The sequence below is a fragment of the Oncorhynchus mykiss genome, chromosome 10 (assembly GCF_057628025.1).
Source record: "Oncorhynchus mykiss isolate SJ-2025 chromosome 10, ASM5762802v1, whole genome shotgun sequence".
Classification (NCBI taxonomy): domain Eukaryota; kingdom Metazoa; phylum Chordata; class Actinopteri; order Salmoniformes; family Salmonidae; genus Oncorhynchus; species Oncorhynchus mykiss.
In genome coordinates, this window is record NC_143031.1 from 39,581,595 (window position 1) to 39,600,000 (window position 18,406).

Consider the following 18,406-nt stretch of genomic DNA (forward strand, 5'->3'; position numbering starts at 1 on the left):
TACTGGATATACCTGAAGGAAACTCTCATCATGATGACTATAATGCTTACTGGACATACCTGAAGGAAACTCTCATCATGATGACTATAATGCTTACTGGATATACCTGAAGGAAACTCTCATCATGATGACTATAATGCTTACTGGATATACCTGAAGGAAACTCTCATCATGATGACTATAATGCTTACTGGATATACCTGAAGGAAACTCTCATCATGATGACTATAATGCTTACTGGATATACCTGAAGGAAACTCTCATCATGATGACTATAATGCTTACTGGATATACCTGAAGGAAACTCTCATCATGATGACTATAATGCTTACTGGATATACCTGAAGGAAACTCTCATCATGATGACTATAATGCTTACTGGATATACCTGAAGGAAACTCTCATCATGATGACTATAATGCTTACTGGATATACCTGAAGGAAACTCTCATCATGAGGACTATAATGCTTACTGGATATACCTGAAGGAAACTCTCATCATGATGACTATAATGCTTACTGGATATACCTGAAGGAAACTCTCATCATGATGACTATAATGCTTACTGGATATACCTGAAGGAAACTCTCATCATGATGACTATAATGCTTACTGGATATACCTGAAGGAAACTCTCATCATGATGACTATAATGCTTACTGGATATACCTGAAGGAAACTCTCATCATGATGACTATAATGCTTACTGGACATACCTGAAGGAAACTCTCATCATGATGACTATAATGCTTACTGGATATACCTGAAGGAAACTCTCATCATGATGACTATAATGCTTACTGGATATACCTGAAGGAAACTCTCATCATGATGACTATAATGCTTACTGGATATACCTGAAGGAAACTCTCATCATGATGACTATACTGCTTACTGGATATACCTGAAGGAAACTCTCATCATGATGACTATAATGCTTACTGGATATACCTGAAGGAAACTCTCATCATGATGACTATAATGCTTACTGGACATACCTGAAGGAAACTCTCATCATGATGACTATAATGCTTACTGGATATACCTGAAGGAAACTCTCATCATTCAACGGGAGGAAAATGTTGAATGCTCACAAATCAATAATTAATTTCAAGCCTCTGGTTTTGAACCACTACAACTGCAGATTGAGGTCTATGCATGTGACATTTTCTCCTGGTTTGATAACAAAGAGACACATTCATGTGTATTGACCATAAATAGAAGGAAAGACTCCAAAACACTCCACAATTAAGCTTGGGCTATTCCAACATACCCTTCTTTCAACACAGATGGAGGATTATCAACGCTTCAGAAATCGTCATTCAGCAACACGACATGCTGACGTTTATTGCTTGTCCTCTTAATCTGAGACAAACTGCTCATATAAAGAGAGCCATTAAAGGCACATGTTGCATCGTGCACCTCTTCAATATGGGGAGTTAATCCACTCAAGAAAAAACTGAGATTGGCGTCAGCGGCTCTTTTCCCGGCGGGTCTCCTCGCCGTGTGTTTGTTTATTTGGGTCTCCAGCTGAAGAGGCGATCAAAGCCGTGTCACACCTAGACCTCCATTATGAGCTTGTTAGCAGCTGCCAAATGAAATCCAAACACAGGCGTGCTCCTCAACCGGCGCTTTAGGGCCCCCCTCGTTTCACCGAGCGCTACGTGGGCTCCATGCCCACTCCTCAAATTATGGGCCCCTAAAATGGCAGGCTTCCCACATTGCTTCCCACTTCCAGTCATGTAAACGGTGACACATGGAAGACAGCTCCATAAGACAATAATCCCCTTTACATCTCTCTTAAGCAGTTGCCATGGAAAATCGATCGGTCTTTATCAATGAGGAAAACTCTGATTTAGGGCGACATTAATGGGACAATGAAGGAAATTATGTGTAAATGGGTCGATGCAGGAACGCAAGAAGAATGTCTGAATGAATGATAAAAACCTACTTTCACCTAAATCTTTCTAGCCTGAGACAAGTCTTCCCAAACAAGTCTAGAAATGAGAGAATGTTAAGTACCTGCTGACTCCAGTGGTCTGACAGAGCTGTCTCCTCTCAGTGTGATACAGACAGGATATGAAAGGACATGAGACCAAGAGACAGGTGCTGAGTCACTGCCCTCAACCCACAGTCCTCAGTCTGTCTCTGTATCTCAGTCCTGGAGGCTGCTGTCTGTCTGTCTGTGCCTTTATCTTACACATGGTCGTTCAGCATTCTGCACGTGTACCACCGTCATTAAACCCAGCTGCATCTTCTCTGTACCCTACGCCGTCACCATGCCACTAACCACAGAGCCTGTCCTCCCAGGCAGGGGCGGTCACTCACACACAGCAATGACCTGGATGACACTCCCTCTGCAGTACGGGGATGAGGACTCAGTGAGGATGGGCCAGGTTGAATTATGGACGAGGGCATTTCAGAGGGTCACTGCTTTTTTTCTCTAAAGAATGTGCTCTCTTCCGGGAGTGGAGAAGGGGGATAAGGGAGCAAATTTCCTGAGCGTTCCACCTCCTTATCTTCACCCCCGCCCCCCAATCCCTCCTTTCTTCTGCCTGTGCTATGGAAAGCTGCCTTGAGGCAACATTCACGGAAATATGCATTCAGCCAGCTTTAATCGTAAGGAGACCAAGAAGAGAGAAACTAGGGACACTGGCGTTTAATCTGTTTGTGACATCCACGCTAATAGGTGGCCGTCCTTGAGTTTCCGAGGTGCTTTTTCCATGCTCACCTCTAATTAGACAAGCTTCCTCTGCTTCCTCTCCTCTTCCTAATTAGATCTTTAACAACAAACAAGCAGCAACCTTTACAAAGGCCTTGCCACAATCTCCCCCGTTAGTTAAACGGCTGAGAGGCGCTGGGCTAAGGGAGGGGAGAGGGGAGGGAAGCCATGCCAACCGTGCCACATCCTCATGGTACTGGCTGTCAGGCCCCCGACAATGGCAGCTTCCTGTTACAATCTGCATAAATCCGCCAATTCTACGATAGCAGGAACGACAGGACACAAAGACGACATCAACACACACAACAAATACACATGGCGGCTTTGTTTGCGCTGACACGGACAATTAGCCCTCAGCTGCCGGCAAGGTCTTATCTAATAAAGCCAGGCAAAATTACTTTTATTGTTCAGGTAGATTGCTTCTAATGATAGTGCCATCTGTGGGACAGCATATGAATAAAATGAGTCTGAAAATGCTTCCTTCTATGGATCAAAGCCTGAAAAGCACACATCTGGGAGAGGCCGAATAGCTTGATTATCTTCCCCAACTAATTTGATTTTCAGGGCATACAAATGTTTTAAGCAACTTTCACTTGGGCGAAGGTGCGGAACAGAATGAGAGTGAAGAAAAGTCTCTGAGCACCAAAGAAATTATGGCTTTCCTGAGATCCACCTAAACAGACATATGTTCTTTATCAAGCTGTTAGAGATACACTAGCACATTGATGTTGGGGGATGGAGGGGGCTTGTATATGTGTGTATGCATACAATGTGTGTAGTTTAGGTGAATCCCAGTGGTGCTTTAGAATATAGCTCATTATAAACTGCTCTACTGTATTTTTACATTACAGGAACATCTGTCTCTATCAATACAACTACCACAAATGAATACACCACCATGGAATATCATATGACACAATGACTTTTCCTTAGAAGACAATACTCTCTGAGCTCTTTCACATGCAAGGAGCATCCACATGATTACCTATAAACTTCCTCTGTTTTTGTCTGTCGATAATAAATGCATTGTGGCTATCAGTACTCACCAGGGCAGAACATAAAACATAACATTCTGATTGAGGTGACTGAGGACAGAAACGGTGCCATAAAGCAATGCTTTGCAGACAGCCGCAGCACCATGTGTCCTGACGTTCCTTCTGCAATAACAGTCTGTGACTATTCAACTGAGCAGGACACTATGTGCAGTGTAAGATGTCTTCCCTTGCTCTTTCATGGTCAAGTTTAGGTGGTTGCACTACCACACTATACTGAGGAGATTTAACTAGGCATGCACTCTGTGGAAGGGACACACACACAGATCATCTCTGTAGTGTGATGGGGCAGTAGGCTGTAGTAGGTCCCCACAGCTGCATCACTGATCTGTTATGAGCCTGAGACAATCCCATTATTAATATTCACACCATCTAACCGGAACAATGGCCCCTTCTTTGGACTTGATTCCCCCCCCCCCCTTCTGGTCTAATTGGATGTAATTACTCATCTACAAAACAAATGAGCAGGTTGAGGTTGCCTTGGAGACCAGATCAGGAGGCCCAGCAGTGCGAATCATTCGCCGAGCTCCATTTATACTGATAATTATCCCCCCCTCTAATTTTCTCTCTCTCTCTCTCCCTTTGCCCACTGGCCAGAGGCTGCTGGGGATGGGGGTGGTCAGCTCTCATCGGCCAGCTAAGAGCTCCACAGTTCAATGCTGGAGAGGCTGCTTCTCTCATAGCATACTGCCATCACGAAGATGGCTTTCTTCAAGTGGATAAATGCTCCTCTCTCATTTCCACTTTGCCAGATGACTGCCTCTAAGGAAAGATTGCAAACCACTGCCTTGAAAGTATTGCTACTCTGCTCCTCTCTATGAAAAAACAGACAAAGAACCCTATCATGTTCGTGCTAAAATACAGGGCATATTCCTCTCCACTTTACCACTTTAGAGAGAGGACAAGGTGTTTAAGAGTGCACCAGTGTTCTCTAACAAAAGTCTGTTTATCCCGACACTGAAGCTTCAATTCCCCAAAATACACACAGACATACTCACACAAATATTAATACACAAACACCCAGGCACGCACAGACCGTCACAGGCACACGCACACACACTCACAGGCACACACACATAGTCACAGGCACACACACACACACAAACACCTAGAGCGACATTTGCTCCCAATCATCCCTCTCTCCCATGCCCCCTCTCAAGTCCCTGGTGGCCATCCGCACACGTCACTCTGCGGAGGATGTCAATAAACCTGTCATACGGCTTCCCAAATTAGCTTTGAATTTCACAGCGACTGTAATTAGCTACTCCATTTCCACCTATGCCATTTCTCTGTGCTGCTGAGAGTAGCTTTCACTTTCCATTTGAAATAGCATTTTCTGACTGAATGAGTGACTAATTAACAGCACTAGACCCCCTTATCAAAAAGCACCGACATTTCATAAATAATACATATTTAATGTCTTGTCATTTTGTGCTTAGAAAGGCTTGGCTAATGAAGTTTAACAGATGATATATTTCTGCATTTACTACCCCATAACCAGGCCTTTATTCTTCTTTTAGACTTTCATTCTTTCTCTCTTTCTTCCCTTTTCAATCGTTTTTGAAACACTGAGAGCTTCCAGGGGTGCATCATCGAAGGGAAAGAAAATGTTCAAAATAACATAAAAGAGAATGTTTTCTGACAGTAAATCACAGGTGTCTAACCAGCCGTGTGACAACGTGATGCGTGACGTAGGCTATTTCCCCTCCTGCAGGTGTGTCAGGAGGGCTATGGAGCACAACAACAGAACACTATGGAACACTAGGACAATTCAGATCCTGTGCTGTCCTTGTAATAACACAACCTACAACCATTTGACAAGAGTTTTGATTTGTGTTTATGAGTGACTAATGGTTTATAAGGTAAAGCTATAAGTCTTTAAATGATATTCATGCAAAAGATTTTCTGACTTCCACTAGAAACCAAAGTGAGTGAGGCCATGGCTCCAGCCTGAAGCCCATTGGAGAGGCACAGCATGGACCAAATCCCAGGGCATTTTCTTCTGTGACCCCTGAACATCTGCCAGCCACAGCTGTGTGAGCCACTGCACTGTAGGACAGGAGCTGGGGAGAGAGGGACAGGAACTCCTCACCCTCCCCACATGTCACATCTTCTCTCTGGGCCCCAGTCAAACCCGGAGTATACCACTGTCACATGGATTGGTTTGGCATGCTCGTACCCAGGACATGTGATGCTCTTCTGGGCTCGTCGCTGAGCTAAGCGGAGCAGCATCTGGGACAAACGGACGGACCTGAGCACCCATGGGGACTGGGGATCCAGATTAATTTAGCCCGATGAACACAGCCAATCCCAGACTCCTCTGGGGCACTTCCCAGGATCACAGAGCTTGTTGGGAGGAAATGGATAATGATCTCAGATAATGTGGCAAAATGTGCCAAAATATTTCCCTCTCCAAGCAAGCTGTGGGTTCCTCAGTAGAAAACAAAAACAGCCAGGGTTCAGTGGAGGAGAATACTGAAATCTACATCTACATGAGAACCTCTTGTTTCTCTCTAAGGCAGAATATATTTCCTAGGGGATATCAATCACATGGTATAAATGATCAAACCAAACATAGATAGATAACATACCATTTATTAAATGTATGTCAATGATGTCATTACAGATTCATGTCAACATGTTGCAGAACGTACAAGTTGTATCTTGAAAACAACACATCCCTTGTTCCAAAAGCAGGGACATGTTAAGTACTATTTCACTGTTTAAATCCCTCTGTGGGGATAACACTGCCAAGCGCTGTTTTAAAAGCACAATTATTTGTGAAATAGAAATATTACTACCAAAGCATTAAACTGTGCTCTGTGTAGTGGGAAAGGTCACATTAAAGCATGGCCTCAGTGTTCCCCAGGTCTCTGAGGTCACTGGGGCACTGAGGATAAAGACAGAATTGATTGGCCATAGAAAAGGCCCTGAGAGATGTGCTTATTACAGAAATAATAATGGACGGAACTGAAGCCACGTTAACCTTCAGCACAATGCACTTATTGTGTATCAAGGGACCGCTGGCCAGGAGAACTGGACATGTAAGGAGCCTCTTTAGCTGACGAGACTGATACGCTCCCACTGAGTTAGCATCTTACTGACATCCACTAACTCACGGGGGAAGGAGGATGGGACAGGGAGAAGGAGAGGGAAAAAGAGGAGGAGAAAGAGGGAAGGGGCGCAGAGGGCGGTGAAGAAAATGAGAGAGAGAGCAAGGCATAGAGAGAGAATTAAAGGCAAAGAGGTAGAGTAAGCAAAACATTAAGACCAAAAGAACATCCCCGGCCCTCATGAGCTCGGCAGCAGAAATTCCTTGGCGATCGATGCAGGTTTACAGACGTTGCAGAGGCCTTGAGAAGAGAATAGGCCATCTCATCTCCAAGACTCTGAAACATCCCACTCATTTCCGCTTCACATAATAAGAGCTCATTCCTCTGGAAGGAGCTGAAAGGGCCTGAATGAGAGACTGAGAGCGGCAGAAATATCTCTGAGTGTGACAGAGGGGACGGAGGAGGGGAGATCAGAGGGGACGGAGGAGGGGAGATCAGAGGGGACGGAGGAGGGGAGATCAGAGGTGGTGGGTAACAAATGGTCTAAACCCCAGGCTGACATGTCAATCAAGCAGCTCCTCAGGTAGACAGACAGATGTGGAGTCAGATTGAGTGAGGCAGGCACGTTGACCAGTCCAAGAGGGAGAGGACAGACTGGCCTCCAGTGGAGAAGGGCCCTGGGTGAGGTGGCAATGGAACGCAGACCGTGGGGGAAAGAGCAGAAACGCTGTCAATGGTGGCCATTCAAAAAAACCTGATCTAACAAAGTGGATATTTATGAATTCCGTCATCATTTATGTGATGTTGTAACAGGCTCACAATGTGGTTACTAAAATACTAAGACAGTTGAAGTCAGAAGTTTACATACACTTAGGTTGGAGTCACTAAAACCTGTTTTTCAACCACTCCACAAATGTCTTGCTAACAAACTATAGTTTTGGCAAGTCGGTTAGGACATCTACTTTGTGCATGACACAAGTCATTTTTCCAACAATTGTTTACAGACAGATTATTTCACTTATCACAATTCCAGTGGGTCAGAAGTTTACATACACTAAAATTCTATAAAATTATGTCTTGGCTTTAGTAGCTTCTGATAGGCTAATCGACATAATTTGAGTCAATTGGAGGTGTACCTGAGGATGTATTTCAAGGCCTACCTTCAAACTCAGTGCCTCTTCGCTTGACATCATGGGAAAATCAAAAGAAATCAGCCAAGATCTCATAAAAACAATTATAGACCTCCACAAGTATAGTTCATCCTTGGGAGCAATTTCCAAATGCCTTAAGGTACCACGTTCATCTGTACAAACAATAGTAAGCAAGTATAAACACGATGGAACCACGCAGCCGTCATACCGCTCAGGAAGGAGACACGTTCTGTATAGATACAAAAGTATCTATATCCACAGTAAAACGAGTCCTATATCGACATAACCTGAAAGGCCGCTCAGCAAGGAAGAAGCCACTGCTCCAAAACCGCCATTAGAAAGCCAGACTACGGTTTGCAACTGCACATTGGGACAAAGATTGTACTTTTTCGAGAAATCTCCTCTGGTCTGAGGAAACAAAAATATAACTGTTTAGCCATAATGACCATCGTTATGTTTGGAGGAAAAAGGGGGAGGCTTGCAAGCCGAAGAACACCATCCCAACCGTGAAGCACGGGGGTGGCAGCATCATGTTGTGGCTGTGCTTTGCTTTAGGAGGGACTGGTGCACTTCACAAAATAGATGGCGTCATGAGACAGGAAAATTATGTGGATATATTGAAGCAACATCTCAAGACATCAGTCAGGAAGTTAAAGCTTGGTCGCAAATGGGTCTTCCAAATGGACAATCACCCCAAGCATACTTCCAAAGATGTGGCAAAATGGCTTAAGGACAACAAAGTCAAGGTATTGGACTGGCCATCACGAAGCCCTGACCTCAATCCTATAGAACATTTGTGGGCAGAACTGAAAAAGCGTGTGCGAGCAAGAAGACCTACAAACATGACTCAGTTACTCCAGCTCTGTCAGGAGGAATGTGCCAAAATTCACCCAACTTATTGTGGGAAGCTTGTGGAAGGCTACCCGAAACGTTTGACCCAAGTTAAACAATTTAAAGGCAATGCTACCAAATACTAATTGAGTGTATGTAAACTTCTGACACACTGGGAATGTGATGAAAGAAATAAAAGCTGAAATAAATCATTCTCTCTAGTATTATTCTGACATTTCACATTCTTAAAATGAAGTGGTGATCCTAAGTTACCAAAGACAGGGAATTTTTACAAGGATTAAATGTCAGGATTTGTAAAAGAAAAAAGAAAAAAAGAGTTTAAATGTAGTTGTATGTAAACTTCCGACATCAACTGTATTTGTCTGTCTTATAAGCTGGTAGCATATACTGTCAAGGGAAACTCATTTCTACTGTGATCTTGGCTATTATCAACAGTAAAATACTGTGAAAGCATTATACTGCAGCATACTGTAATTGATGGTGCATTGCGGGAAACTGTTGTGGGCGGGGAAGGAATTGCTGTACCGTATTTTTCTCCTTCTCATTAACATATCATTAACATATTTTGAGGCGTGCCTTGTAAGAGGCTATATTTGTTCCAACCGTTAGTGTGAGAGCCGTACCAGTTTAACTCATATAGTACGTGGTTATAATGTCCCATCAATGAAACATATACAGGGGGACAGATTGGAATGGCTGCATGTATTTTACCATGTCCTTTTGGTCTTTTTTGCCCTGTAGTTGCTGCCAGTGAGGAAGCCTTTGTTAAGGCCTCTAGAAGTGCAACTGACCCAAAACACCAAATATGAATTGATATGCTGTGCAAAACACATTACCTAGCAGCCGACCTACTTGCACCAATCCCATGTAATTACAGTAAAATACTGTGAAACCTCCACCCAACGAAATCCATTAATTTATGACAATTACAGTAGCATTTATTTTTTTACAGTGCAATAAGTAAATTCTTCAGTATTGCACTGTGTGTCATTACACAGTACTTGCTTTACTGTATTTAGATTACAGTAGGTGTACTGCAATATGAAATACAGTAACTTACTTGCCACTTTGCTGCCTGTAAGTTACTGTCAAATTCACGGCAACCCCTTTACAGTGTAGCTAGTCATATAGAAATCGGTGGTGGTAGTTGAAGCCATTTTTAAGTGTAATGCAGTTGATTGGTGAAGATGACATGAACATATATTGAGGATGATATCTATACAAGTATTATATTATATTTTACCTCAACATAGTGGGAAATACACATATAAACAGGCACATTTTGATGTGTGGAAATGAAGAGATTCTGAGTCTCGCCATGGATATGCATGGCGTTTCTGTTGTTTTGGTCAAATTTCATTTATTTCTTTAGCACATGTAGCTATGCTGCCACTCCCCATTCAAAGGCACCTGTAGCTACAGAGTTTGTTCTTAGTATGCCGTCTCTGTAAGGCAGAGTTATGGGGCTGTGGAAATCTGGCTTTGAATACTGTTAGCAAAACTCCAAGGTTGAACGCACACATGAACCTACAGTCCAAAGTGATGATGTTGCCTCTAAAAGACAGCCCTTTGATGGGTGATCTCCCTCTGTTGGAGGATCAAAGAGGAGATGTGTGACCTTTATTTAACTAGGCAAGTCAGTTAAGAACAAATTCTTATTTAGAACGACAGCCTACCAGGGAACAGTGGGTTAACTGCCTTGTTCAGGGGCAGAACGACATATTTCTTTACCTTGTCTGGTCGGGGATTTGATCCAGCAACCACTTCGGTTACTGGCCCAACGCTCTAACCACTAGGCTACTTGCTGCCCCTAGATCCAGTGATCTCAATGTAATGGGTGATCCCATTGTTAGAGCCCAAAAAGGTCAGGTCAGAGCGCACTAGACTTTACTGTGACTTACTGATCAATCAACTTTGTCCATGGGAATGACAGGGCCACAGAGTCCATCAATAACAACCCCTATTGTCTTCTCAGTGAGTATGGTTACATGCACACACCAATACGATTGTTGTGGATCGTCAGATTAATATAATAGTTTGATTAAAACATTGATAAGCTTTGCAAGAAGAGCGATTTCTCAAATGATCCTGTTTCCATGGGACACATCTGAAATCAGGCTACCTGATGGGACTCTGAGGAATGCAGAAAATCAAAATAAATGTTCTACCACAGCGACCATGTTTTTTTTGGTTTTCTTTTGGCGAAGGCTATTTGATTCTGAGTTGGTGTGTTTGTGTGTGAAAACTATTTCTAAGACGTACACTTTCATAGGCTGACGCGGCTGGTGCTGGCACACGCGCAGACCAAACACACTGCTGGAACTCCCATTAACGTGTTTACACGTCCTAATCATCTGAAAGATTTGCTCAGAAAACCGGGTGTTTTAATTGCCATATGCTTACTTCGGTTATGATCGCCGCTCAAGGTAAGCAGAGTAAGATGTTTATATGACTATTGCCATACTCAGCCTACTGCCCTAATCCCTTTCCTATCAAATGATTAGAGTGCATGTTAACATACTCACTGATCAACTCTGCTGATTATATCCCAGAAAACAAACTAACATGGCAATAACTCATCAATGACATGTTATCCATCAGTGTCTGTCAAACAGCTATACCTATTCAGAACATACATTTTCACATATGACCTCAGTAATACAGGCCCATCATCTATCATACATCCACAGAAGGACAAACATCGGGGAGGGACACATGGAATAACATTCAGATTCCATTCTTGTCATTCAGGGCTAAGTTGTTATGGCGTGATGGCAAGGCAAGGCCAGTCCTAGGGACTGCTTTACCCAGAGAGTAAAGAGCCTTACGGAGGACTTAAAAATACCTTCCATCAGCAGCAGCAGCAGCAGCACTGTCATGGAGAGGGAGGCCATGTGAGCATGGTGTCGATCTGACCGGTGACATTAAGCCGTGGGCTGTCAGAGCCAGAGAGGAGGGTGACAGAACCCAGTGTTGGGGACTGTCTTTCATTTACCCTTGGCTCTCTGCGGAGCAGGCAGGCACACCGGTGAGCAGCCAGCCACGTGGCGAGGGGAAGACAGAGACGAGGGTTTAAGGCTTGCTCGCTCTGTGGGATGATAAGCGTGTGGGTAAATATGAGCGCGGCGGGGAGGTAACGAGATGCACCCGTTCACCCCAGTACGGCGCCACACAACGGAGAGGAGACGAGCGGGAGATTAGCTGAGAGGAAGGTCACATTTAAACACGCTTCGTCTTCCTCAGCGCTCGACCCTGTTTATCTACCCTGTGTGTGTTTGTGTGTGTGTGTGTGTGTGTGTGTGTGTGTGTGTGCGTGTGTGCAGTAAACTATGGCGGCTCAAACATCAGAGCTGAGAGAGCCCCCTATGGCTCCTCATTACCTAGACTACAGGAGACCTGTGAGGTCACCATCACTCTACCCCCATACATCATCTACCAGCACTATCAGGCAACACAGAGTTGTCAGGATCTGACAACTGTACAAGATGTGCCCCTGTCTCATCCTCTCCAAGGAATCATCAGCAAATCACATCCCTGTTTAACTCTCAGTGAATGGCGTTGAGCTCCATTGTCTGGCAGATTGTTTGTTTTGAAAACGCAAGATCAAGAGGCCTGATTGGAGAGACAGAACATCTGATTGGCTTCCTGTGTTGCCTGCGCTGAAGTGAATGCAGCTCAAAAGAGAAGAGGAAGACGGGCAGGGTATGTGTGTGTGTGTGTGTGTGTGTGTGTGTGTGTGTGTGTATTGATGGGTCATATTTCCAAACAGTTTCCATCAGGACATTGAAGCTTACATTCACATGATCATACCGCAGGAGCATATACAGTGGGGCAAAAAAGTATTTAGTCAGCCACCAATTGTGCAAGTTCTCCCACTTAAAAAGATGAGAGAGGCCTGTCATTTTCATCATAGGTACACTTCAACTATGACAGACAAAATTAGAAAAAAAATCCAGAAAATCACATTGTAGAATTTTTTATGAATTTATTTGCAATTTGTGGTGGAAAATAAGTATTTGGTCACCTACAAACAAACATGATTTCTGGCTCTAACAGACCTGTAACTTCTTCTTTAAGAGGCTCCTCTGTCCTCCACTTGTTACCTGTATTAATGGCACCTGTTTGAACTTGTTATCAGTATAAAAGACACCTGTCCACAACCTCAAACCTCAAACAGTCCAAACTCCACTATGGCCAAGACCAAAGAGCTGTCAAAGGACACCAGAAACAAAATTGTAGACCTGCACCAGGCTGGGAAGACTGAATCTGCAATAGGTAAGCAGCTTGGTTTGAAGAAATCAACTGTGGGAGCAATTATTAGGAAATGGAAGACATACAAGACCACTGATAATCTCCCTCGATCTGGGGCTCCACGCAAGATCTCACCCCGTGGGGTCAAAATGATCACAAGAACAGTGAGCAAAAATCCCAGAACCACACGGGGGGACCTAGTGAATGACCTGCAGGGAGCTGGGACCAATGTAACAAAGCCTACCATCAGTACCACACTACGCCGCCAGGGACTCAAATCCTGCAGTGCCCCCAGCCAGTACATGTCCAGGCCCTTCTGAAGTTTGCTAGAGAGCATTTGGATGATCCAGAAGAAGATTGGGAGAATGTCATATGGTCAGATGAAACCAAAATATAACTTTTTGGTAAAAACTCAACTGGTCGTGTTTGGAGGACAAAGAATGCTGAGTTGCATCCAAAGAACACCATACCTACTGTGAAGCATGGGGGTGGAAACATCATGCTTTGGGGCTGTTTTTCTGCAAAGGGACTAGGACGACTGATCCGTGTAAAGGAAAGAATGAATGGGGCCATGTATCGTGAAATTTTGAGTGAAAACCTCCTTCCATCAGCAAGGGCATTAAAGATGAAACGTGGCTGGGTCTTTCAGCATGACAATGATCCCAAACACACCACCGGGCAACGAAGGAGTGGCTTCGTAAGAAGCATTTCAAGGTCCTGGAGTGGCCTAGCCAGTCTCCAGATCTCAACCCCATAGAAAATCTTTGGAAGGAGTTGAAAGTCCGTGTTGCCCATCAGCAGCCCCAAAACATCACTGCTCTAGAGGAGATCTGCATGGAGTAATGGGCCAAAATACCAGCAACAGTGTGTGAAAACCTTGTGAAGACTTACAGAAAACGTTTGACCTCTGTCATTGCCAACAAAGGGTGTATAACAAATTATTGAGATAAACTTTTGTTATTGACCAAATACTTATTTTCCACCATAATTTGCAAATAAATTCATAAAAAATCCTACAATGTGATTTTCTGGATTTGTTTTTCTCATTTTGTCTGTCATAGTTGAAGTGATGAAAATTACAGGCCTCATCTTTTTAAGTGGGAGAACTTGCACAATTGGTGGCTGACTAAATACTTTTTTGCCCCACTGTATATACAGTATATACAGTGCGTTCAGAGAGTATGGAATGTGGAATAAGTCAAGGGGTATGAATACATTCTGAAGGCACTTGACATAGTATAGTACTATGGTAGGTACAGTAGCACTTGGAGAGAGACGACCTGAGTCTGATTAAGAAAGCCAGTCTTCCCTAGAGCTTGGATGCTGCTTGTCAATTTCCGACACCTAGGTTGTTATTCACTGCTATTGATTGCTTTAGTGTTATTGAGGAGGACAGAGCCAGATATGTTAATGAAGCTGACTGGCGAATCAATGCCGAGTGAGAAACAGGGAGAAACTTGCAAGTCTGGTGCTTCAGATTATTGGTAGAAGTCGCTCTGCACACACGTGTAAAGTGTTAGCTAATCAATCAGTGCTGTGTGTGTTTATAGTGAGTGGATGTCTCCAGGCTCTTTGGTTGGAGAAGCAGTGTTAGTCACTGAGGGCTAAAGCAGACCTATCGCAGCACGTTGCCAACGAAGTATAACACAAGTCAAAATGTGTTCGAAATCGATCAAGCTACTTTATGTGCTTGACACCCAATTATTTTGGTGAGTCATTCTTAGACAGTTTTAGGATTGGAGAATAAAATGTCTGCCTGTGCCCTTCATTTAAGTATTTAGGGCTCCAGTGTGTGTGGACTACATTACATGTTTCTATGAGTGTGCTAAGGAGAAGCAGAGCAGCGAGAGAAGCTGGAGGGAGCAGCAGCCACACAGAACACGGACAGAGCAGAGTTTACCTGGCCCTGCGTTCTGTGGGTACGCCATGTATCCGCCTCTTCCACGGGCCCCCCTACCTGAGCCACGCGCCGCCGCCACCGCCGCCGCCACCGGTCCGTACGCCGTCGCCGGGAAGCCTGTGGGTACACAGAGGACAAACGTCACTCACTATCATCCCAGACCTAGCTAGTAGGACCCAGAGGCCGCTCCACTGGAGATCACCACAGTGTTCTAGTGTGCTAACAAAACACTTTGGGATCAGAATTACACAGCCCTCCTATTTACACCCAGAGAGAGGGAGAGAGAGACAGAGAGAGACGGGAGATACATTTGTGAACATGAATGCATAGGCAGGCACACATAGATATACGCACATGTACAGTGCCTTGCGAAAGTATTCGCCCCCTTGAACTTTGCGACCTTTTGCCACATTTCAGGCTTCAAACATAAAGATATAAAACTGTATTTTTTTGTGAAGAATCAACAACAAGTGGGACACAATCATGAAGTGGAATGACATTTATTGGATATTTCAAACTTTTTTAACAAATCAAAAACTGAAAAATTGGGCGTGCAAAATTATTCAGCCCCTTTACTTTCAGTGCAGCAAACTCTCTCCAGAAGTTCAGTGAGGATCTCTGAATGATCCAATGTTGACCTAAATGACTAATGATGATAAATACAATCCACCTGTGTGTAATCAAGTCTCCGTATAAATGCACCTGCACTGTGATATTCTCAGAGGTCCGTTAAAAGCGCAGAGAGCATCATGAAGAACAAGGAACACGCCAGGCAGGTCCGAGATACTGTTGTGAAGAAGTTTAAAGCCGGATTTGGATACAAAAAGATTTCCCAAGCTTTAAACATCCCAAGGAGCACTGTGCAAGCGATAATATTGAAATGGAAGGAGTATCAGACCACTGCAAATCTACCAAGACCTGGCCGTCCCTCTAAACTTTCAGCTCATACAAGGAGAAGACTGATCAGAGATGCAGCCAAGAGGCCCATGATCACTCTGGATGAACTGCAGAGATCTACAGCTGAGGTGGGAGACTCTGTCCATAGGACCACAATCAGTCGAATATTGCACAAATCTGGCCTTTATGGAAGAGTGGCAAGAAGAAAGCCATTTCTTAAAGATATCCATAAAAAGTGTTGTTTAAAGTTTGCCACAAGCCACCTGGGAGACACACCAAACATGTGGAAGAAGGTGCTCTGGTCAGATGAAACCAAAATTGAACTTTTTGGCAACAATGCAAAACGTTATGTTTGGCGTAAAAGCAACACAGCTGAACACACCATCCCCACTGTCAAACATGGTGGTGGCAGCATCATGGTTTGGGCCTGCTTTTCTTCAGCAGGGACAGGGATGATGGTTAAAATTGATGGGAAGATGGATGGCGCCAAATACAGGACCATTCTGGAAGAACCTGATGGAGTCTGCAAAAGACCTGAGACTGGGACGGAGATTTGTCTTCCAACAAGACAATGATCCAAAACATAAAGCAAAATCTACAATGGAATGGTTCAAAAATAAACATATCCAGGTGTTAGAATGGCCAAGTCAAAGTCCAGACCTGAATCCAATCGAGAATCTGTGGAAAGAACTGAAAACTGCTGTTCACAAATGCTCTCCATCCAACCTCACTGAGCTCGAGCAGTTTTGCAAGGAGGAATGGGAAAACATTTCAGTCTCTCGATGTGCAAAACTGATAGAGACATACCCCAAGTGACTTACAGCTGTAATCGCAGCAAAAGGTGGCACTACAAAGTATTTACTTAAAGGGGCTGAATACTTTTGCACGCCCAATTTTTCAGTTTTGGATTTGTTAAAAAACGTTGAAATATCTAATAAATGTCGTTCCACTTCATGATTGTGTCCCACTTGTTGTTGATTCTTCACAAAACAATACAGTTTTATATCTTTATGTTTGAAGCCTGAAATGTGGCAAAAGGTCGCAAAGTTCAAGGGGGCCGAAAACTTTCGCAAGGCACTGTATGTGCACACACACACACACACACACACGTATATGCAATCACTGAGAGGTTTGGGTAGGCGGGAGGTCCTCTCCTCCACGCTGAGCCTTCACTCACCCAATTATCAATGTGTGTGTGTGGGGGGGGGGGGGGGGGGGGGGGAGTGGCACAATCATTTACTCAAATTAAATACTTAGGACGCCTTGAAACGCTCACTATCGTTTTGATCGTACTCAGTTTTTCATGCCTCTTAATTGAGTTAGCAGCAGCTAATGGGCACTGCTTGGTGGAGGCTCTCTGTGCCATACTGCCATATTTCCATTTAGCGTGGGGGACTCTCTTGGCTGGGGGTAGGGGAGGGGATGTCAACGGCTTTACTCTGGGGAGAGACCAGCTTCTTTAGAGCTTTACAGCGTTGCTCTCTGGGAGATCTGCCACTGTAGAGTGTCCCCTGTATTTTCATCTGGCAGCAGTTACCAGTTGCTATGGACCAGTTTTGGCGATTTGAATGCAAAACTGAATGCATCAAAAATATTTCTGTTTTCAGGCGCTCAAATTGGAGTTTGACATTTTGTGGGGGGTCCGAAACTCTTCTCCTCCTCATGGTCATGTTCTTATCCACTCAATACTCATTGCAAGAAAATGTCAATTTCTTGTTATTCTTAGATTTTCAGAGCCAATCTGTTAATCTCTTAATATGGTGTTCAAATATGCTCTGAACAGTATTTAGCAGAGTAGGACCGCCAGCTCTTTACTCAGTAAAATGGTGCAGTGCTCTAACATTTTAACTAATACAAGGATCATTACAGTGTGCAATTAAAGCAACACATTGAGCCTGTGTGTCTATGCCTCTATTACAGCATCGATGTAATTACAGTGCAGTCTCTCTCTAATGAACACACCCATCCCTGGCTGACAGAGACTCGTCCATGCCCAGGGCCTGACACCAGAGACGGCAGCCCCTATCTTCTCTCCTCTCCCCTCCCCTCCCCTCCCTCTCTCACACCGAGGAATGGCATGTCATTAGGCCTGACGACTAGCCTGACTCTTCACTCTGGCCCTAATACCCTTCTGCATAATCGAACAGCCCACATTATCCTGACAGGAACTGTTAATGAGAAAATTCAATCTCAGAATTCCGCCAGCCAGACAGCCAGATAGATGTGGTCTTGATCTTTTCAAAGCAGAAAGTGTTCTGTGTGTGTGTTCTGTTTTGGATTGTGTGTGATATGTTCCGTGTTCTCTGTGGGTTGTGTTCTGTGTGTGTACGTTCCGTGTGTGTTGGGCTGACTAGCAGCCAGACAGACACACAGGGGAAGTGTTGAGCCCTCTCTGGAGGAAGTTGAGAATGTTTTTCTGATGCTGTCGAGGTGAGAAGACCACCAAGGTGTGACCTATTTTCTGGGCCAGAGTCCCCCTACAGTTCTGCCCAGAGGGGCTCACACAAAGACTGATGAGGGGCAGGCA

General features: G+C 44.1%; 1 protein-coding gene across 36 annotated transcripts in view; it reads right to left on the reverse strand.

Annotated features, from left to right (window-relative positions):
- Nucleotides 1-18,406, reverse strand: part of LOC110533864 (RNA-binding protein Musashi homolog 2) — a 321,141-nt gene that overhangs the window by 15,172 nt on the left and 287,563 nt on the right. For 16 of the 36 annotated variants that reach the window (XM_090186588.1, XM_036990243.2, XM_090186587.1 and 13 more), the window contains exon 11: nucleotides 15,040-15,099. In XM_090186588.1, coding sequence (XP_090042714.1) covers nucleotides 15,040-15,099 — 60 coding nt within the window. Of the gene's footprint in view, nucleotides 1-6,354; nucleotides 7,506-14,982; nucleotides 15,100-18,406 lie in introns of those variants that run through there. The other 20 variants (XM_090186583.1, XM_090186580.1, XM_090186582.1 and 17 more) reach the window with 3 other exon arrangements.